General features: G+C 38.8%; 13 protein-coding genes and 1 non-coding gene across 14 annotated transcripts, besides 1 other annotated feature; 8 read left to right on the forward strand and 6 right to left on the reverse strand.

Moving 5' to 3' along the window:
* Positions 1-32: 32 nt before the first annotated feature.
* Positions 33-2,132, reverse strand: EST1 (Est1p; the record flags this gene model as incomplete). The annotated part of the gene is made up of 1 exon (NM_001182120.1): positions 33-2,132. The coding sequence occupies one exon, from the start codon at positions 2,130-2,132 to the stop codon at positions 33-35; it is 2,100 nt and encodes a 699-aa protein (NP_013334.1).
* Positions 2,133-2,390: 258 nt separating this feature from the next.
* TOP3 (DNA topoisomerase 3) lies at positions 2,391-4,361 on the forward strand (the record flags this gene model as incomplete). The annotated part of the gene is made up of 1 exon (NM_001182121.1): positions 2,391-4,361. One exon carries the CDS (start codon positions 2,391-2,393, stop codon positions 4,359-4,361), a length of 1,971 nt encoding a protein of 656 aa, NP_013335.1.
* A 40-nt stretch (positions 4,362-4,401) lies between these two features.
* On the reverse strand, positions 4,402-4,725 carry YLR236C (uncharacterized protein; the record flags this gene model as incomplete). The annotated part of the gene is made up of 1 exon (NM_001348857.1): positions 4,402-4,725. One exon carries the CDS (start codon positions 4,723-4,725, stop codon positions 4,402-4,404), a length of 324 nt encoding a protein of 107 aa, NP_001335797.1.
* A 249-nt stretch (positions 4,726-4,974) lies between these two features.
* On the forward strand, positions 4,975-6,771 carry THI7 (thiamine transporter THI7; the record flags this gene model as incomplete). Its single annotated transcript, NM_001182124.1, has 1 exon — positions 4,975-6,771. One exon carries the CDS (start codon positions 4,975-4,977, stop codon positions 6,769-6,771), a length of 1,797 nt encoding a protein of 598 aa, NP_013338.1.
* A 591-nt stretch (positions 6,772-7,362) lies between these two features.
* On the forward strand, positions 7,363-8,799 carry FAR10 (Far10p; the record flags this gene model as incomplete). The annotated part of the gene is made up of 1 exon (NM_001182125.1): positions 7,363-8,799. The coding sequence occupies one exon, from the start codon at positions 7,363-7,365 to the stop codon at positions 8,797-8,799; it is 1,437 nt and encodes a 478-aa protein (NP_013339.1).
* A 140-nt stretch (positions 8,800-8,939) lies between these two features.
* On the reverse strand, positions 8,940-9,926 carry LIP2 (lipoyl(octanoyl) transferase LIP2; the record flags this gene model as incomplete). Its single annotated transcript, NM_001182126.1, has 1 exon — positions 8,940-9,926. The coding sequence occupies one exon, from the start codon at positions 9,924-9,926 to the stop codon at positions 8,940-8,942; it is 987 nt and encodes a 328-aa protein (NP_013340.1).
* A 214-nt stretch (positions 9,927-10,140) lies between these two features.
* VPS34 (phosphatidylinositol 3-kinase VPS34) lies at positions 10,141-12,768 on the forward strand (the record flags this gene model as incomplete). Its single annotated transcript, NM_001182127.1, has 1 exon — positions 10,141-12,768. The coding sequence occupies one exon, from the start codon at positions 10,141-10,143 to the stop codon at positions 12,766-12,768; it is 2,628 nt and encodes an 875-aa protein (NP_013341.1).
* A 312-nt stretch (positions 12,769-13,080) lies between these two features.
* On the forward strand, positions 13,081-15,429 carry CSC1 (Csc1p; the record flags this gene model as incomplete). Its single annotated transcript, NM_001182128.1, has 1 exon — positions 13,081-15,429. The coding sequence occupies one exon, from the start codon at positions 13,081-13,083 to the stop codon at positions 15,427-15,429; it is 2,349 nt and encodes a 782-aa protein (NP_013342.1).
* A 96-nt stretch (positions 15,430-15,525) lies between these two features.
* Positions 15,526-16,491, reverse strand: ARV1 (sterol homeostasis protein ARV1; the record flags this gene model as incomplete). The annotated part of the gene is made up of 1 exon (NM_001182129.1): positions 15,526-16,491. The coding sequence occupies one exon, from the start codon at positions 16,489-16,491 to the stop codon at positions 15,526-15,528; it is 966 nt and encodes a 321-aa protein (NP_013343.1).
* Positions 15,806-16,469: an origin of replication (ARS1219; Replication origin; identified in multiple array studies, confirmed by plasmid-based recombinational ARS assay).
* A 319-nt stretch (positions 16,492-16,810) lies between the features above and the next one.
* GPN3 (putative signal sequence-binding GTPase GPN3) lies at positions 16,811-17,629 on the forward strand (the record flags this gene model as incomplete). The annotated part of the gene is made up of 1 exon (NM_001182130.1): positions 16,811-17,629. The coding sequence occupies one exon, from the start codon at positions 16,811-16,813 to the stop codon at positions 17,627-17,629; it is 819 nt and encodes a 272-aa protein (NP_013344.1).
* Positions 17,630-17,775: 146 nt separating this feature from the next.
* On the reverse strand, positions 17,776-18,939 carry MAP1 (methionine aminopeptidase MAP1; the record flags this gene model as incomplete). Its single annotated transcript, NM_001182131.1, has 1 exon — positions 17,776-18,939. One exon carries the CDS (start codon positions 18,937-18,939, stop codon positions 17,776-17,778), a length of 1,164 nt encoding a protein of 387 aa, NP_013345.1.
* A 170-nt stretch (positions 18,940-19,109) lies between these two features.
* On the reverse strand, positions 19,110-19,538 carry CDD1 (cytidine deaminase; the record flags this gene model as incomplete). Its single annotated transcript, NM_001182132.1, has 1 exon — positions 19,110-19,538. One exon carries the CDS (start codon positions 19,536-19,538, stop codon positions 19,110-19,112), a length of 429 nt encoding a protein of 142 aa, NP_013346.1.
* Positions 19,539-19,725: 187 nt separating this feature from the next.
* Positions 19,726-20,805, forward strand: ERF2 (palmitoyltransferase ERF2; the record flags this gene model as incomplete). Its single annotated transcript, NM_001182133.1, has 1 exon — positions 19,726-20,805. One exon carries the CDS (start codon positions 19,726-19,728, stop codon positions 20,803-20,805), a length of 1,080 nt encoding a protein of 359 aa, NP_013347.1.
* A 185-nt stretch (positions 20,806-20,990) lies between these two features.
* YNCL0034W lies at positions 20,991-21,105 on the forward strand. The gene is made up of 2 exons: positions 20,991-21,028; positions 21,062-21,105. It is a non-coding gene; the product is annotated as a tRNA-Leu (tRNA).
* Positions 21,106-21,222: the final 117 nt, after the last annotated feature.

Genomic DNA, 21,222 nt, shown 5'->3' on the forward strand with positions numbered 1-21,222 from the left:
TATGATTTTTTCCCTCACCATTACTTGTTCTCTCAAGTAGGAGTATCTGGCACTTGGACGGTGATGTCCTCATCAGCATCAATTGCTTCGTCTGGATATGAGAGAAAATCAGAGGATAGTGGGCCAGTGATAGTTTTTCTCCCTCGTGAAGCAGCATGTTTTACCAACTCAGAAGAAACGCCATCTTTTTCTGGGAGCGGAGACAATTTTTTTGTTCTCCGGACATTTGCAAATTGTTTTTCCAGTTCTGTCACAGCTATTTTCCCGGCTCTTTTGCGCTGTTGTTCATCTCTTTTGGCCTCAACTTTTCTCGAAGAGACTACTCTTTCCTGTTGTGTTTTTACATTTATTTTGGAGGAAATTTCCGATAATGCTATTTGGCGTTTTATTTTAATATTTGGGCTTATTAAATCAAACTTATATTTGCTGGCATTCCATATGACGCCGGTGTCATTTTTCTCTAAAAATTTCATGCCAGAAAATATTATTGATCTAATTCGCAGAACACATTCTTCTTTTGGAGAAAGCACTTTAGTCAATGTAGGGCATCCAATTATATTATTAATCATGTCGGGAGAATCATACACATAATCGTCATTAAAATCTGTTAGTGCAAAGTTAATGCAAGAAAATTCCCTGAAAATAATATCTTCTCTAAAAAGATAGCTTCTTTTCGGCCTGTGGCTATATATATTTCCTGAACAATTCAGTGGACTATTTATCAAGTCGTTCAGCAACAAGGCGAATGAAGTGCAAAACTTCCTGTGTCTGTGAGTGTACTGCAAAATAGATCTATATGACTTAATCCAGCACATAAGCAAACGAATAATGGCTAGATATCGAAAGTCTTCCATGTTTTTTTGCCAGGAGGGTTTGATGACGACGTCTATGATATTAGCAATAAAATCAAAGCTCAAGTCTAAAAAAAAAACCTGGCGCTCACTCAAATCTGCATATTTGAGTTTGTTCTTTTGTTCCTTACTTTTTCGAGTTGTAAACATAAGATCGAAACTTCCCATTGTGGCAGCCAAGTTTTCAAGTATAACATTAATATTACCTGAATGATACTTTAATGCAGCCATTTGTAAATGCTCTTTCAATAACCAACAATTAGAAGCACGTGATGCGTTCCATGACTGTGGAACCAAAGTGTGTTCTACTATCGATAGAAATTGCAAAACAATTTGACCTTCAAAGAATGATTTCTCACCTTTGAGATCTTTTGACACAAGAATTGCCAATTTTTTCATCAGACGTCTTCTTTCCGGAAAATCAGGAGTCAAAATGAAATCTTTCAAATTGTTTAACGCACATTTAGACGGAATCCTTACCAATGCTCCTCTTACTAATTCAAAGAAATACAGTGAGAATTTCCCAGTGATCAAGTAAATTTTCGCTCGTTGAAAATAAGTATCTCCAACGGCTGGGAGATAGAGTGAGGCAATATTCAAGTACCTAATAGACTTCTCAAAACCTTCCACACTCTTGGGTTTGTTAGACGGCTTGTTTAGTAGTGTTTTATAAAAATGTGTGGAACCTAGATTAATCACGCATCTTTGTAGTGAGATTACAATGGAAAACGTCAGTGGATTACTCGTGTTTAAGATAATTTTCTCATGAGTTGAAAGTCCATCTGTGTATTGCATTAAATTCAACTTCGCGAAGAGAGCATTTGAAATAACGGAATTCATATCGTACTTTGCGCATAGGTGTTCGATGATGTCATAGTAATACCTGTGTGTAATTTTGAAAAATTGAATCATTTTTTTTTGAAAAATTCTAAAAACTCTGAACTTTCTTCTGTTACTTAGTCGCATGATATCATGGAACCAGTGCTCAAACCATTGGAGTGTAGGTTCGTGAATTTGAAGCCATAAAAGTTTCAGAACCAATGGTATCACGGAATCATTTATGCGTTCGTAATTGTTATTATGGTACATATTTTCTTGTTTCAAAAGTAGCTCTTCGAGAAACCTAGTAGATTTGCGATGTATTCCATCCAGGAAGCATCTGAACGTGATATATGCATTTTCATCGCATGTCAACCTTGATGTTAGATGTTTATCCAGATGCGCACGAGCGTTCTTGAAAAATAATCTCATACATTCTTCGTTAACTTCTTCATTATCCATTATCTATGGTGGCATGTGTCATTTAATGGAATATACTTTTTCCCCTGATAAGTTTGCTAAAAACGGTCGGATCATACAGGCATGTTAACATTTCCATTATCCTTTTTGACATTGGATAATGGCGTGAACGCGAAAATCACATTGATAAAAAAAAGCAGTTTGGCGAATTAGTAACTGTCAATAAAGAGGGCATCGCTTTTGAAAGCACCTTCGTCTGTGCGCTCGCTTCAGCTACGTAAAGGTGTATTATAGACAATAATGAAAGTGCTATGTGTCGCAGAGAAAAATTCTATAGCGAAGGCAGTTTCACAGATCCTAGGAGGAGGCAGATCAACTTCAAGGGATTCCGGCTACATGTATGTAAAGAACTATGATTTCATGTTTAGTGGGTTCCCGTTTGCCAGAAATGGGGCTAACTGCGAAGTTACCATGACTAGTGTTGCAGGGCACCTAACAGGCATTGATTTCAGCCATGATTCGCATGGGTGGGGAAAATGCGCCATCCAAGAGTTATTTGATGCGCCACTGAACGAGATTATGAATAACAACCAAAAAAAGATAGCAAGCAACATCAAGCGAGAAGCGAGGAATGCAGACTATCTGATGATATGGACAGATTGCGACCGGGAAGGAGAGTACATCGGTTGGGAGATATGGCAGGAGGCCAAGAGAGGCAACAGGCTCATACAAAATGATCAAGTATACCGGGCAGTCTTTTCGCATCTCGAAAGACAACACATATTAAATGCAGCACGAAACCCAAGTCGATTGGATATGAAGAGTGTGCACGCTGTAGGCACGCGGATTGAAATCGATCTTCGAGCAGGTGTTACATTCACCAGACTCTTAACAGAAACGCTACGAAATAAACTGAGAAACCAAGCCACCATGACCAAGGATGGTGCAAAACACCGCGGTGGTAACAAGAACGACTCACAAGTCGTATCGTATGGTACATGCCAGTTTCCAACGCTCGGCTTTGTAGTAGACAGGTTTGAAAGAATACGAAATTTTGTTCCCGAAGAGTTCTGGTATATCCAATTGGTAGTCGAAAACAAAGACAACGGCGGAACAACAACGTTCCAGTGGGACAGGGGCCACTTGTTCGACCGGCTGAGCGTGTTAACGTTTTACGAGACATGCATCGAAACCGCCGGCAATGTTGCTCAAGTAGTAGACTTGAAATCAAAGCCAACAACGAAATACAGACCTTTACCTCTGACCACAGTGGAGCTACAAAAAAACTGCGCCCGGTACCTGCGTCTGAACGCCAAACAATCACTAGACGCAGCAGAAAAGCTATACCAAAAGGGGTTCATATCGTATCCAAGAACAGAGACTGATACTTTCCCACACGCAATGGACCTAAAATCCTTGGTCGAAAAGCAAGCTCAATTGGACCAACTCGCTGCAGGCGGCAGAACCGCCTGGGCATCGTACGCGGCATCGCTGCTCCAACCCGAAAACACAAGTAACAATAACAAGTTCAAGTTTCCACGAAGCGGCTCCCATGACGACAAAGCGCATCCACCAATCCACCCCATCGTAAGTCTGGGGCCTGAAGCAAATGTTTCGCCAGTGGAAAGAAGAGTATACGAGTACGTGGCCAGGCACTTTTTGGCATGCTGCTCAGAGGACGCCAAGGGCCAATCGATGACCCTTGTGTTGGACTGGGCCGTTGAACGTTTCTCAGCTTCAGGTCTCGTAGTCCTAGAGAGAAATTTCCTCGATGTTTACCCTTGGGCCCGATGGGAAACCACCAAGCAGTTACCGCGGCTTGAAATGAATGCCCTCGTAGACATCGCGAAGGCCGAAATGAAGGCGGGCACTACGGCGCCGCCCAAGCCGATGACTGAGAGTGAACTCATTCTCCTCATGGATACAAACGGCATTGGCACAGACGCCACCATTGCGGAGCACATAGACAAGATCCAAGTACGTAATTACGTTAGGAGCGAGAAAGTAGGCAAGGAAACCTACTTACAACCCACGACCCTGGGTGTCTCACTAGTGCACGGCTTCGAGGCCATCGGCCTCGAAGACTCCTTTGCAAAGCCCTTCCAGCGCAGAGAAATGGAGCAAGACCTCAAGAAAATCTGCGAAGGTCATGCCTCCAAGACTGATGTTGTAAAGGACATAGTCGAGAAGTATAGGAAGTACTGGCACAAGACGAATGCCTGCAAGAATACTCTCTTGCAAGTTTATGACCGTGTCAAGGCATCCATGTAAGGCGTTTTTGCCGCCCTTTGTCTTCAAAAAAGCTCTCCGCTTAATTGCATGATTCAGCTGACTGCATATGTGCATTTTCAGTACCAGCCGCAACTGCATCAAACCATGCAGAAGTCGCCGCCACAGAAGCTCCAGCGCGCCGCGTAAACGCATGTTGGAAGGCGCCCCAATTAGCATATTCACGCGCGACTACCAAACGCATAGGGAAGGTTTCAGAGAGCCGATGAGCAGCGGATGCACAGAGTACGGCCATAAGGCTGCAAAGCGCTTGGCAGGAATGGGCGTTTTCTAGAGGTTGCCTTATTGATTTATATGGAAGAGGAGAGGATTCATCGATCGGGCTTCTAAGGCAAATAGTATGCATACCTTTTTCGGGTAGTTGAAGAGAAAAGAGGAAGAGAATAGAAAAAAAAAAAAAGCGAAATTTTTACATCCTCTATTGTAATGTAATTTCTTTTTTTTTATTAGGTATATATGTGAGATACAATTCTCGAAGTCATCGGGAAGCTTTACCATTTCATTTCCTATTCCAGAACTCATATTAGCATCTATTGTTCTGAGATTCATCGCAACATCATTTAAAGGACTGTAGAGCCAATTGCATTATATCAATATGAGTTTCGGTAGTAAAGTCTCCAGGGCTTTGAGATTTTTGGAAATTCCTGTCAAAGACAGGGCATCTGTGAGTTTCTTGAAGAACCCGGATTTGCAACCTATTAAGTCGGCTAACCAAACATGGGGGTTCTGGTCTAATTTTGCATATTGGGGTGTTATGTCCTTTTCAGTGGGTACATGGATGAGTGCCTCTTCTGCACTAGGTGTTGGATTAAGTTACCCAGAAACCATTGGTACATTTATCGTCGGTGATGTGTTGACCATTATTTTCACATTGGCAAACTCGTGTCCTGGTTACGACTGGAAGGTCGGTTTCACTTTGGCCCAAAGATTCGTCTTTGGTATTTACGGTTCTGCCTTCGGTATCATCATCAGAATTTTGATGAGTATTGTCAACTACGGGTCCAACGCTTGGGTGGGAGGTCTTTGTATCAATATGATCTTGGATTCATGGTCTCACCATTATTTGCACCTGCCAAACACCTTATCTTCGAAAGTTGCCATGACCACTAAAGAATTAATTGGTTTTATCATCTTCCACGTCCTTACTGCATTCTGTTACTTAATGAAACCCTACCACATGAACTACATTTTAATTTGGTCGTGTGTTGCTACATTTTTCTCTATGTTGGGTATGGTGATCTATTTAGCTAAACAGGCTCACGGTGTTGGAGAATTGTTTACCTCCACTAAATCCACTGCCACTGGCTCCACCAAAGCTTGGGCTTGGGTTTATATGATCTCGTACTGGTTCGGTTCCGTTTCTCCAGGTTCCACCAACCAAAGTGATTACTCGAGATTTGGTTCCTCCAATTGGGCTATCTGGGCCGGTACCATCTGTGCATTGTTAATTCCAACCACTTTAATCCCAGTTTTTGGTGTTATTGGTGCCTCCACCTGTGACAAACTATACGGTGAACAATATTGGATGCCTATGGATATCTTCAACCATTGGTTGACAACTAACTATTCTGCAGGTGCTCGTGCCGGTGCGTTCTTCTGTGGTCTTTCATTTGTCCTATCTCAAATGTCCTACACCATCTCCAACTGTGGGTTTGCCAGTGGTATGGATTTGGCCGGTTTATTACCCAAGTATGTCGACATCAAGAGGGGTGCCCTTTTTGCCGCATGTGTCTCCTGGGCTTGTTTGCCATGGAACTTCTACAACTCTTCTTCTACTTTCTTGACTGTCATGAGTTCTTTCGGTGTTGTCATGACTCCTATCATTTCTGTCATGATTTGCGATAACTTCTTGATCAGAAAAAGACAATACTCCATCACTAATGCCTTTATTCTCAAGGGTGAATACTATTTCACTAAGGGTGTTAACTGGAGAGCTATTGTTGCCTGGGTTTGTGGTATGACCCCCGGTCTACCTGGTATTGCTTGGGAAGTCAATAATGACTATTTCCACAACACTGGTATTGTCAATTTCTTTTACGGTGACTCCTTCTTCTCGTTTTTGATCTCCTTTTTCGTCTATTGGGGACTATGCCTCCTCTTCCCATTCAAAATTACTGTCAAACATGATGACAAAGATTATTATGGTGCCTTTACTGACGAAGAAGCAAGAAAGAAGGGCATGGTTCCATACAGTGAAATTTCTGAAGAAGAAATCCGCGCTTACACATTAGGCGAAGGTTACACTACCGGCCACGAGTACAGACCTGAAGGCTCCGACGATGAAATACCTGAGTTGGTCAAAACTAGCTCTGAAAACACCAATGAGTTTGAAATAGTTCATCATAAGAATAATGAAAAGCAATCCTCCACCGCCAGTGAAAAAGCTGCTTAGTGGGAAATAAAATTGCAAAAAATAATTAAGAATAAAATTTCCCTTTCATTTAATGGCTCTCTGCACTAATTTTTTTACCTACGAAATTTTCCTTCGTTCACACTTAATATTAAATAACAGCTCTTTCCTAATAATAACATATACACTAGATATATAATACCAAATAAATTAAAAAAAAAGAAAAACAAAAAATAACGTAGCTTTGTTACAGTCGTAAAAAAAAGAACAATAAACCAATCTTATTGCCAGCGTCTAACTAGTCCTATTATATTCCAATATATTAAGGGGTAAGGACTACTATTATTCGCCCTGAATTGAAATCTTTTAGAAAGCACCTGTTCTCTCTCTGGTGTTCTTTTTTTCTCATCTATTATCTAATTTCTTCAACCTTCGTTATTTGTTGTTATTCCGTAATCGTGGTGCTCAACTTTTGAAATTTCACTTGTTTACCATAACGGAACATAATTAAAAATTTGTTCTTGAAAGTCACAAGCACTACGTGAACACAAAATTAAGGCAAGAGTGACAAAGTAACCCTCACAAGGAGCCTGTCGTTGGTTATATTGGAAGCTATAGATATAATCGAATCCAATGACTGGTCCTGGACCTGAAATAAATAAGGAGGAGCACCCCAGTTCTCCGGGCAAGAAACAGATAACATATAATAGTATACCCAAGAATGCAAATCTAATTGATGGATCTACGAATTCATCGAAGAGGCCAATTGAAAAGTATGACAAGAGAATAGCCGACCCAACAAAAAGCTATTTTCCACATAGCATATCAAGAACACCAAGGAGAAAATATACTTACATTCTAGTCCTCACATCACTAAATGGAACTTTTGAGAGCAAACATGTGGTGATACCATTTAAACCAGATGGTTTGAAATTGGGAAGGCCTGTTGCTAATAGTAATAGCAGCTCCAGTTCATCGCTCAGGGGCGGTAAAAGAGTGGATTCACACACTTTTTCCCAAGTAAGGTCCGATAATGGTAATTTCGATTCAAGAGTACTCTCCAGGAATCATGCATTGTTAAGTTGCGACCCGCTCACGGGTAAGGTATATATACGAGACTTAAAATCCAGTAATGGTACGTTCATTAACGGTCAAAGAATTGGCTCAAATGACGTAGAAATCAAAGTTGGCGATGTGATAGACTTGGGAACAGATATAGATACGAAAATTGAGCATCGAAAAATAAGTGCCACAGTTGAAGAACTATTTGTACAACCTTTATTAGAATCACCGATTTTTGAAAATGAAGATAGTGATGATTGCCATACAATTACAGAAAAAGAGGAGGCTGCTGCCATAACAAGTCACATATATGGTGATTCCAACAACCTAGAATTGGAAGAAGTTATCCTGGGCTCTGATACAGAAATACTGAGTGGAATTTTTATTAATAATTGTATTGGTACGAGCCCGACTTTATCTAATATCATCAAAACCCTGGCAATGGAAATTCCATTTTCCAAATGCGATAATTTTAAATTACAGTCGATGGAGAATTTCTTAATTAATTATACGACACATCTAGAATACACGAACAAACTTTTAGTGGAAAAAAATGATCAGCAACTGGTAAAGCTGCAAAATGGATTAAGAAGGAAACTGTCGGGGAAATACGAAAAGATTATCGAACAAAACAGAAATCAAGTAAAACAGTTGGAAAGGGACCATATGTTTTTCAAAAAGTCATTTGAAGTGAAGAAAAGAAGAAATAATGAAAAGCAAAAAAGCATGGAAAGGGAAATAGAAGACTTGAAAACTAGGTTAGAAGTGGAACGATATAAGAATTCACAAATGATGAAGAAGAACAAACAGAAAGAACAAGAACTCTCAACTGCATCTAAAAAAAAGACTACCGAACATGACACTAGAGGCGTCCCGGGCATGAATCCTAAGGGTACTGACAAATTTAGCATCAAGAACACGCTATGTAATCATTTCACACTATTAACATTTGGAACTATTTCCATCGGGATTATAGCTATTGTCTTCAAGATCCTTTCCCCCAACTAGCATCGTAAATACAAGACACACACGATCCGCTTTTCACGTCAGAGATTATTATATACGTACGTATATATGTAATAGATATTCACATGTAAAAAAAGGTAAGCATCCTTTCATTTAAGAAAGTATGGGGGGAGTCATCCGTCTCACGGATTCTTTTTCAAAATATTGACGTCGTCAATTTGCATTCTTTCCAAAGTTTTTATTCCTAGCAGCTTTGTCATTTCTTTGACAAAACTAATTGCTACACTTTGCACATTTACAACAGCATCGGGTCGTTGTTCCATAATTGAAGTAGTCAGTGTATTTTTCAAACCGCACATTTCAAAACTATTCATATACGATAGATCTGTATTAACATTAATTGCTACCCCGTGCGATGTTATGGAACGTCTGACGTGTATTCCAACACTAGCAACTTTCTTCTTGCCATTTTCAACCCAAACTCCAGTGTCCTTTGTAGTCATAGCATCTAAGTTCAAAGGCTTGTCAGTGTCGTCGCACATCTTGGTATTCTTCAACGTTCTGATAGTGGCCTGCTCAATGCATGAAACCAAGCATTTAGCAGGGAAACTTTGAAATGTTTTCAAATCTAAAATAATGTAAATAACAATTTGGCCTGGACCATGAAATGTTACTTGTCCACCCCTTTCCACTTGAACAAACTTTGGTCGTGGGTTGTCCTTTTGCGTTTCTGGAATGAAACTTTCATAAGCCGCTATCTGATCTGGCGTCATAGTTTTCTTAATCCTCTTCCCACCTGTATAAGTTGGCTCAAACTCAAACGTTAATATTATCGGATTAGGTTTCATTGCCATAACCTTGTCTAATATTCTTTTTTCGTTATCATTTATTGTTGCAGTGCCCTTATATTCTTCATCCAATTGTATTAATTTTCTCTCAATCTTCGATTGAATGTCTTTGATGTCCAAATTTGCCCTAACTAATGTCTCCTGTATTTCCAATCCTTTTTGAAAAGGTATTCTTTGAGTGAATTGTAGATGTCTGAGCGTTTGCGCTGAGGGTTTTATAGGATGTGTCATTTCCTTGAGAGCAGAGGCATAAGTGCTAAAGCATTGTCGCCTACAGACATTGAAGTTTGTGCATACGGACTGGCGAATACACCTCGACATGGGGCTGAAGCTTTCGACAAATCTTAAATTGTGACTTTGTGCATGAAATTTTTATATGAACGTTTTAAATAAGTGGACATAGTCCTTCATTCGGTATATGCAGATCCGGCATCAAACACTTTTTCAAGAAAGTTTGAGTCAAAAGGATTAAAGGATAAAGTAAAACAACAATAACATCTCCGTGAAGCATTGAGGGAAGGGTTTAACTCCAACAATGTCACTGAACAACATAACATTCTGTGTCTCACAGGATCTGGATGTTCCCCTGAAAGTGAAAATCAAGTCATTGGAAGGACATAAGCCACTGTTGAAGCCATCTCAAAAAATCCTGAACCCTGAATTAATGCTGATAGGGTCAAATGTATTCCCTTCTAGTGATCTAATTGTATCCTTACAGGTATTTGATAAAGAGAGAAACAGAAATTTAACTCTTCCGATATACACGCCGTATATTCCTTTCAGAAACTCTAGAACCTGGGATTATTGGTTGACTTTGCCCATACGTATCAAACAGCTTACCTTTAGCAGTCATTTACGCATTATTTTGTGGGAATACAATGGATCCAAGCAAATTCCCTTTTTCAATCTAGAAACGAGCATCTTTAACTTAAAAGACTGTACTTTAAAAAGAGGGTTTGAATCCTTAAAATTTCGTTATGATGTGATTGACCACTGTGAAGTGGTCACTGATAACAAAGATCAAGAAAATTTGAATAAATATTTTCAGGGTGAATTCACGAGACTCCCTTGGCTTGACGAAATCACTATAAGCAAATTAAGGAAACAACGGGAAAATAGGACTTGGCCTCAGGGCACCTTTGTCTTAAACTTAGAATTTCCAATGTTAGAGCTTCCTGTTGTGTTCATCGAAAGGGAAATTATGAATACTCAAATGAATATTCCAACTTTGAAGAACAATCCTGGACTAAGCACAGACTTACGAGAACCGAATAGGAATGATCCTCAAATCAAAATTTCTTTGGGGGACAAATATCACTCCACATTGAAGTTTTACGATCCTGACCAACCAAACAATGATCCAATAGAGGAAAAGTATAGGAGATTGGAAAGAGCATCTAAAAATGCAAACTTGGACAAGCAAGTGAAGCCGGACATTAAAAAGAGGGACTACTTGAATAAAATCATCAACTACCCCCCTGGCACTAAATTAACAGCACATGAAAAGGGTTCAATATGGAAATATAGGTATTATTTGATGAACAATAAAAAAGCTCTTACAAAGTTATTACAGAGTACAAATTTGAGAGAAGAATCGGAAAGAGTAGAGGTTTTAGAACTAATGGACTCATGGGCAGAAATTGATATAGACGACGCATTAGAACTATTAGGCTCAACTTTTAAAAACCTTTCAGTGAGATCGTACGCCGTAAATAGGCTGAAGAAGGCATCAGACAAGGAGCTGGAATTGTACTTATTACAGTTGGTAGAAGCTGTCTGTTTTGAGAACCTGTCCACTTTTTCCGACAAATCTAACAGTGAATTCACTATTGTGGATGCCGTATCTTCGCAAAAGCTTTCGGGTGATTCTATGTTACTATCTACATCGCATGCCAACCAAAAATTATTAAAGTCCATCTCGAGTGAATCGGAAACTTCCGGGACAGAATCGCTACCAATCGTCATTTCTCCCTTGGCTGAGTTTTTGATTAGGAGAGCACTGGTCAACCCAAGGTTAGGAAGTTTTTTCTATTGGTATTTAAAGTCCGAGTCTGAGGACAAGCCATATTTAGACCAGATTTTAAGTTCCTTTTGGAGTAGACTGGATAAAAAATCTCGGAATATACTGAACGATCAAGTCAGGCTAATAAATGTGCTCAGGGAATGTTGTGAAACAATTAAGAGGCTGAAAGATACTACAGCCAAAAAGATGGAATTACTAGTGCATTTATTGGAGACGAAAGTCAGGCCTCTTGTCAAAGTACGACCAATTGCTTTACCACTAGACCCTGATGTGTTGATATGCGACGTTTGTCCTGAAACTTCGAAGGTATTTAAAAGCTCTTTATCGCCACTAAAAATAACATTCAAAACGACCTTAAACCAACCATATCACTTAATGTTTAAGGTTGGCGATGATTTGAGACAAGATCAACTGGTAGTACAGATCATAAGTTTAATGAATGAGTTATTAAAAAATGAAAACGTGGACTTGAAATTGACACCATACAAAATTTTGGCAACAGGACCACAAGAAGGTGCCATTGAATTTATCCCTAATGACACATTAGCTAGCATACTAAGCAAATATCACGGTATTCTTGGCTACCTTAAACTCCACTATCCTGATGAGAACGCGACATTAGGCGTACAAGGCTGGGTTTTAGATAATTTTGTCAAATCTTGTGCTGGCTATTGTGTTATTACATACATCTTAGGTGTCGGCGATAGGCATTTAGACAACTTACTAGTCACGCCAGATGGGCACTTTTTTCACGCAGACTTTGGTTATATCTTGGGTCAGGACCCCAAACCTTTTCCGCCATTAATGAAATTGCCCCCTCAAATTATAGAGGCGTTTGGGGGTGCAGAATCATCAAATTATGATAAATTTCGCAGCTACTGTTTTGTGGCATATTCGATTTTAAGAAGGAATGCAGGCTTAATCTTAAACCTGTTTGAATTAATGAAGACTTCGAACATACCTGATATCAGAATAGATCCCAATGGTGCTATATTACGTGTAAGAGAGAGATTTAATTTGAATATGTCCGAAGAAGATGCCACAGTGCATTTTCAGAATCTAATCAATGATAGTGTAAATGCTTTGCTGCCTATCGTGATTGATCATTTACATAATCTGGCACAATACTGGCGGACCTGATTGGTTGATAATTGGTGCTTCAAAATTTAAATTTCGTCACTCTAATTATACTTAACATATAAATGGTACCTTCAATATATCTTCTTAGTAAAAAGTAGCATGATTTTGTGTTAATTTGCACTTTTTTTATTTAAAAATAAAAATCACAGTTAATTTTTCATGATCTTGCAAAGACACGCCTCCCCCTAATGTGGCATATATAACAATTGTGAATCAGAAAAACTCAACACTTTAACATAATGGCGGGCACGAAGGCTAAACAAACAAGATTAGCATTGAATGCCTTTTTTGGGTACAATAGAACAGTACTGAATGACATCATATATCGAAAGGCTCAAGTCGGCAGCATCGTATCTTGATACAGTTCCAGATGAGCATCATGATTTCAGAAAACCCACCGCCAAGGTTGTAACGACGCAACTGACTATTGCTACTTCACTAGGTATTTTTGCTTTGCTTTCGTTCTCAATTCTACTAAAAAAGTGGCCTAGATTATACGCAAGCAGACGATATAAAGATGACGGGAACCTTCGCTTACCGTCCTGGAATCAGTCAAGTTTATTCGGCTGGTTAACAGTGTTGTATAAGATACGGGACGAACAGATTCTGGAATATGCAGGTTTAGATGCGTATGTGTTTTTGAGTTTTTTCAAAATGTGCATCAAATTACTTTCTATTTTTTGTTTCTTCTCTGTGTGCGTTATATCTCCAGTAAGATATCATTTTACTGGAAAAATTGATGACGGCAACGATGATGATGACAGTGAAAGTTCTTTAATACATCTGGTAAAAAGAATTGTGGAGGGAAGTGGCGATGGTGACAATCATTCAGCTCCCGAACGTACAAATGTGTACCTCTGGATGTATGTTCTCTTCACATATTTCTTCACCTTCATAGCAATTAAAATGGCAGTTGCGGAAACAAAGCACGTCGTAAGTACTAGGCAAGCTTATCTTGGGAAGCAAAATACGATTACTGATAGAACGATAAGGCTCTCAGGCATCCCGATAGAGCTTCGTGATTCGGAAGCCTTAAAGACCAGAATTGAACAATTAAAAATCGGCACCGTTTCATCAATCACTATTTGTCGAGAGTGGGGTCCTTTGAACAAGCTATTTCATTGTCGGAAGAAAATACTCAAAAACCTGGAATTAAAATATTCAGAATGTCCAAGGGAGCTCCGTACTCGACAACCATATTCGGAGAACTATCATTTATTGGGAAACGAGCAATCAGGCGCAGTTACACATGGAGAAAATGTTCCATCAAGCAATAATAATGACGAGGATACTATACTATATTCTCAAATTTCTCTTGGAGAGAGACCAAAAATGAAAATTGGATATCGTGGTATCTTTGGGAAGGAAGTAGATGCCATAGAGTACCTGGAGCAGCAATTAAAATTTATTGATGCTGAAATTATTGAAGCGAGGAAACAACACTACTCCGCAACACCTACGGCATTCGTTACGATGGATTCTGTTGCTAATGCGCAAATGGCAGCTCAGGCGGTATTAGATCCTAGAGTACATTACTTCATAACCAGATTGGCTCCTGCACCTCACGATATCAAGTGGGATCATGTTTGTCTTTCTAGAAAGGACCGGTTAACAAAAGTTTATTCTACTACCGTATTTATAGGCCTTTCAAGTTTGTTTTTAGTCATTCCTGTATCATACTTAGCCACATTGCTAAATTTGAAAACACTTTCGAAATTCTGGCCAAGCGTAGGGCAGCTACTAAAAGATCACCAGTGGGCCGCTAACATTGTAACGGGGCTATTACCAACCTATCTCTTCACATTGCTTAACTTTGGAATCCCCTATTTTTACGAGTATTTGACTTCTTATCAAGGATTGGTATCATACAGCGAAGAGGAAATCTCACTTGTTTCAAAAAATTTCTTTTATATTTTTGTCAACCTTTTCTTAGTTTTCACATTGGCAGGTACAGCATCTAATTACTGGGCGTACCTCAGCGATACCACCAAAATTGCTTATCAACTTGCTACATCTGTGAAGGAGTTCTCCTTATTCTATGTCGATTTGATTATATTGCAAGGTATTGGTATGTTCCCGTTTAAGTTGTTATTAGTTGGTAGTTTGATCGGCTTTCCTCTAGTGAAAATCAAGGCTAAGACACCTAGGCAACGGAATGAACTTTACAATCCACCGATATTTAACTTTGGACTACAATTACCACAGCCAATTCTGATTTTGATTATAACGTTGATCTACAGTGTAATGAGCACGAAAATTTTGACTTCAGGGCTGGCGTACTTTATTATTGGGTTTTACGTCTATAAATATCAATTGATTTTTGCCACAGATCATTTGCCCCATTCTACAGGAAAAGTATGGCCATTAATTTTTAGAAGAATCATCGTTGGATTGCTATTGTTTCAATTAACAATGACAGGAACACTGGCAGGATTCGAAGGAGGATGGGTTTTGTCATCTTGCCTTTTCCCGCTTCCAGTAGTGACATTATGTTTCCTATATGATTTCGAGAAGAACTATTTGCCGTTGTCAAAATATATCGCATTGAGTTCAATTCGCGAGTACGAAAGAGACAATTCTACGGTGAATTCTGCCAATGAGGAAGAGTCGTATGCATACCCTTACGCTGTGAGTGAATTAGAGGGTCCGATGTTGGATTGAAATCCCAAGGTGCTATTTCTATATTTATATATTTTGTTGTGAAAATGCCAAAATAAGATTTTTGATACAAGTAATACTGGATATTTTTTTATTTGCTTATAACAATAAATAAGTTCCTGACTTCTGTAGTAGTAGTATAAACTCCTGATGTATTAAATTCTTAATAACTGAAAAGTTAAACTTTGCCACGAAAACTATAAGTATTGGCTTAACCATGAAATATCGTAATAAAGACACACTTATAAAAATCTTTATGATATTCCAATAGGAAAGATTAGTTACAATCTTCAACGATTCAATAATATAGAGATTAGCTACCCACTTAATGATACTCATCGAAATTAGAGTATCATAAGGCCATATCAACATCAATATCGGAAAAATTTTGGCACCGTACGATAATAAGATCGTATATGATATGACATCCTTTGAAGAAACGGAATAGTGCTTCCAATGCAACTTTTTCAGTATGAAATACTGGGTAAAGGTGTGGAATAAAGAAACGTCAAGAATACAATAACTTGCAAAGTAAAGATATTGTATTGGTGGGCTCCAGGTAAACACTTTACTTGTAATGGTATTGCGCATGATTGCCGAGTCCCATTTGAAGCTCTCTGGTAATTTTTTTGAAAGCATGATGAGCTTACCATCATTATTGTTACGGTTCAAATAGTAGATGTATTTACTCTCCTCAGTAACCCAAGTTAAATAAATCTCGAATGATAATAGTAGAAGCCAAAGGCGATTTAACCGGTCATATTTACAAAACCAGTTCTTTACGTTAAATAACAAAGCTTGCGTATAGTCACGCAAACACTGGCAATCATTTAGCGCTTTTCTTTTCGGATATTTTGAGAGATGCAATTCCAAAGCATTGAATACCAAGTGTCTATATGCACCTGCTTTTAATAGAAGCAAATCAATGAATAACAGGACATTATCTATCTCAACATATTTGTCTACTGTCTCTTGGCAATATGGACAATCTGTCAGCTGAATGTGGTCATTCGAGTACACTGTATAAAGGGAATCTACGGGCCGCATGCACGTTATGCAAATCATCGTTTATCACAGCTAATATCTACTTTTTGATGCGCTTCATCCGTTCACTGACGCACCAAACCTTCCTTCTATGCAATGACAAGAATTTCTCAGCTTGATTTATGCCATTGATGTTTCTGAATCATCAATTGTTCACATAGGGCTATTCAATTTGGCCCGCTGTCCCTAAACTGAAAAAATACTAAGAAAAATTTTGCAAAAAATCTAAAATGATGAGGTGAAAGATCAAAAAAGAAAGATCAATAATTAAGAGGTTGGCAAGTCATCCTGATCGTGAAAAAAACTTAACAAGTACAAATAGAGTAATCAGCATTGGAAAATGTCTCGCGTTGGTGTCATGGTATTAGGACCTGCAGGTGCGGGGAAAAGCACATTTTGTAATTCCATTATATCACATATGCAAACTGTAGGACGAAGAGCTCATATTGTAAATTTAGACCCTGCCGCAGAAGCTACCAAGTATGAATTTACTATTGACATTAGAGATTTAATTTCCTTAGATGATGTCATGGAAGAAATGGATTTGGGCCCCAATGGTGCGCTAATATATTGCTTCGAATATCTTTTGAAAAATCTAGACTGGCTTGACGAAGAGATCGGGGATTTCAACGATGAATATTTAATCTTTGACTGTCCCGGTCAAATTGAACTCTACACGCATATCCCTGTCTTACCGAACATAGTGCGCCATTTAACTCAACAACTGAATTTCAACCTTTGCGCCACATATCTTTTGGAAGCGCCATTTGTGATAGATAGCTCAAAATTTTTTAGCGGTGCACTATCTGCTATGTCTGCGATGATTCTATTGGAACTACCCCATATCAATGTGTTGAGCAAACTAGACTTGATAAAAGGCGACATCAATAAGAAAAAACTGAAAAGATTTTTGAATCCCGATGCAATGTTATTAATGGAAACGGAAGGAATGAATCAAGCATCCAACCCTAAATTTCTAAGACTGAACCAGTGCATAGCCAACCTCGTCGATGATTTCGGTATGGTTCAATTTTTACCTTTGGAATCTAATAATCCTGACAGTATAGAAACCATATTATCGTATGTCGATGATATAACACAATGGGCAGAAGGACAAGAACAGAAAGAGCCTAACGACCAAATAGATGTCGAAGAATAGTTATAGAGAAAATTATGTACGCTTGATTCATATAAAAAGAGGTAAAAAAAAAAAATAGCTTCTCATAATAACCAATTCGGACTCGGGAAAGTACAAGTTCAAGTTTTTTATTGGTTTCTATATGTATAAGATAAAAATACCTAGATCTATTTAATTCTCTGTCTTGGGCCACCTGGTGATTTCTTATTCCTGGCTGTTAGGATTTCAACACCATGTTCGGTAACCAACAGTGTATGTTCAAATTGAGCACTCAGTTTACCGTCTTGGGTGGTAGAAGTCCAGTCATCAGGCCAGGTCATATCCTTCCAAGTACCTTCATTAATCATAGGTTCGATGGTGAAAACCATACCTGGTTTCATAACACCAGGTGTTCTATTCTTGGCGTAGTGGGGAATATTTGGGGAACAATGGAAAAATTCACCAACACCATGTCCACAATAAGTTCTTACTACACTGCACTTATTTTCGGTAGCGTGTTTTTCAATATGATCACCTAACTCTTGGAAGGTGGTACCTGGCTTACACATTTTAATGGCTAGTTTCAAACATTCTCTTGAGGTCTCAGTAGTATTAAGAGCTTCCTTAGAAATGTTTTCGCCGACATAATATGTCTCATTCAAGTCTGCATGATAACCTTGGTAGTATAAGGAAACATCTAAATTGACAATATCACCTTCCTTCAAGACAGTTTTATCGGGCACACCGTGACAAATAACTTCATTGACAGAGGTACAAAGCGATTTAGGAAAGTTGTAATAATTAAGAGGGGAAGGGTAGGCACCTCTCTTAATTGTTTCATTGTGGACGATTTCATCTAATTCATCTGTAGTGATGCCTGGTCTGACATGGGCAGCGGCAATATCAAGAACTTCTCTACCCAACATACATGCCTTTCTAATCTTCTTAATTTGATCTTTCTTGTATATAGGGATGTTGTTAAGTCTATCATTTCTTTGTTCACTGACTGGTAGCCCATTAGCGGCCCAGTCCGGTTTAGGAATATCTTCAGGGACATACCTTCTTGGGGTAAGTGGATATGAAGCCTTCACTTTACCAGAATATTTGAATTTTGGGAAAGGATCATAAGCACCTTCCAAGCCGTCCTTAGCATTGTGCAAAGCTTTGTGAGCTTTGTAGTTGTTTTCATAACAGCTTGTGTCGCAGAAAATGGAAACGATGCCTTGTTTTAGACAAACAGGGCATTTCATTTGGGACGAAGTTTCTCTACCACATTGCAAACCGGAGCAATATATCTTGGTAGGATGAGAAGCCTGATCGGAGGTAGTAACTGTTGTAGTTGCAGTGCTCATTATACAATTTTTTTGCTTATTTTTTTCTTGCTAGGAATATACACAATAGCGTTCTTGGGATGAATAATAATAATATCAGTTTTTCTTCTTTATATGAAAAATGAAAAAAAAAAAAAATAAGTAAAAAATTTTCGCTTTCTTTTCGGGGAGCAGCCAAATAAAGATTGCTGCTAGTTTAAATGAGATGGACCAAAAGCCATGGGCAGCAGTTCTCCCATTGTCATGACTTTAGAACGAGAACCTGTGGAATTAAGCATGACTATTGGAAAGTCCTTGACCACAAATTCATTGATAAACTGCCTGCAAACGCCGCAAGGGGAAACACACTGGTCCTCAGAATCGCCACAAATGACCATGCATTTCCATCCTGAGCGATGGCCTGCCATTAGAACTTGTATCATAGCAGATCGTTCTGCACATATACAATTACTGTAGCTTGCATTCTCGACATTAGCACCAGTGAAGATAACATCGTTATTTGTTAATATGGAACAACCGACACGGAAGTGAGAATAGGGGCTATAGGAGAGTTCACACGCCTTCAGTGCCGCCCTTTTTAAGGCTTCCAGTTGTCTGTCTTCTATGCCACCTACTTTCATTACCTTATTTCTCTGCTTGAGATTCTCTGTTTGGTTTTCCTAGTTTCTTGTACATAAACAGTTTGTGTTTATTTTGTCAAACTACTCGGAAATTGGCGAGCAGCGCCTTATCAAGATTACAGTTTGCAAATATAAAAATGTAAAGGAAAGAAAGCGTAAGGTAACAAGAAGAGAAACGGGGAAGATAATGGCCTTGGTCTCTAGAAGGTCGACAAGATCGGAAAGCACCTCAATAACAAAGGAAGAGCATACAGGAGAAGGTTCATTGACGAAGTTGTTCTTCCGATGGCTTGTTACCTTGGAGGGTGATCAGGATATAAACGATGGAAAAGGTTATATATCGTTACCGAATGTCTCGAATTATATATTCTTCCTTGGTGGCAGGTTCAGGACAGTAAAGGGCGCCAAACCGTTGTGGTTAGGTGTTCTCCTTGCTATTGTATGTCCCATGGTTCTCTTCTCCATATTTGAGGCTCACAAATTGTGGCATACCCAAAATGGTTATAAAGTGCTGGTCATTTTCTTCTATTATTTTTGGGTCATAACGCTAGCATCCTTTATCAGAACAGCCACTAGTGATCCTGGCGTTCTTCCGAGAAATATTCATTTAAGTCAACTAAGAAATAATTATCAGATCCCGCAAGAATATTACAACTTGATAACACTACCAACACATTCTTCAATTTCAAAAGACATTACTATCAAGTATTGTCCATCATGTAGGATATGGAGACCACCTCGGTCTTCTCACTGTTCCACATGTAACGTCTGCGTAATGGTTCATGACCACCATTGCATATGGGTCAATAATTGCATAGGAAAAAGGAACTACCGGTTCTTTTTAATATTCCTGTTAGGTGCAATACTTTCGTCCGTCATATTATTAACTAATTGTGCCATCCATATTGCACGGGAATCAGGGGGGCCTCGCGATTGTCCCGTTGCAATATTGTTACTTTGCTATGCAGGGCTAACCTTATGGTATCCGGCAATACTGTTTACTTATCACATATTTATGGCAGGTAATCAGCAAACAACAAGGGAATTTTTGAAAGGTATTGGATCGAAAAAAAACCCTGTATTCCATCGTGTGGTCAAGGAGGAAAACATATATAATAAGGGGTCCTTTTTGAAAAATATGGGTCACTTGATGTTAGAACCAAGGGGCCCAAGCTTTGTAAGTGCCAGAAAGCCACATGAAGCTGGAGATTGGAGATTTATGGATTTATCGCCAGCACACAGCTTTGAAAAAATACAGAAAATATAAGGAAGTATAGATATAAAGAACTCAGCGACACAGTAGTACGTAAAATATAAAAAGGTTACTGAAAGGAGTGAATTCCGCCATAGTATAGGTTGAGTATACGCAAATAAACGTTGGAAATTGGCTAGAATGTTAAAAAAAACATTCATTAAAAGGTTCTTTTCGTATAACTTTTACAACAAATAAGTGGTTGTTTGGCCGAGCGGTCTAAGGCGCCTGATTCAAGAAAATATCTTGACTGCAGTTAACTGTAGGAATACTCAGGTATCGTAAGATGCAAGAGTTCGAATCTCTTAGCAACCATTATTTTTGCCTTCCGAAAATTTTGAAGCTACATATTAGCACTCTTCTTCAGATGTCAGACAACGTGCAGCATCTTTTTTTCCTACCATTGAATATATATATAGTAATTACGGCAAC

This window comes from Saccharomyces cerevisiae, chromosome XII, assembly GCF_000146045.2.
Source record: "Saccharomyces cerevisiae S288C chromosome XII, complete sequence".
NCBI classification, from domain to species: Eukaryota; Fungi; Ascomycota; class Saccharomycetes; order Saccharomycetales; family Saccharomycetaceae; genus Saccharomyces; species Saccharomyces cerevisiae.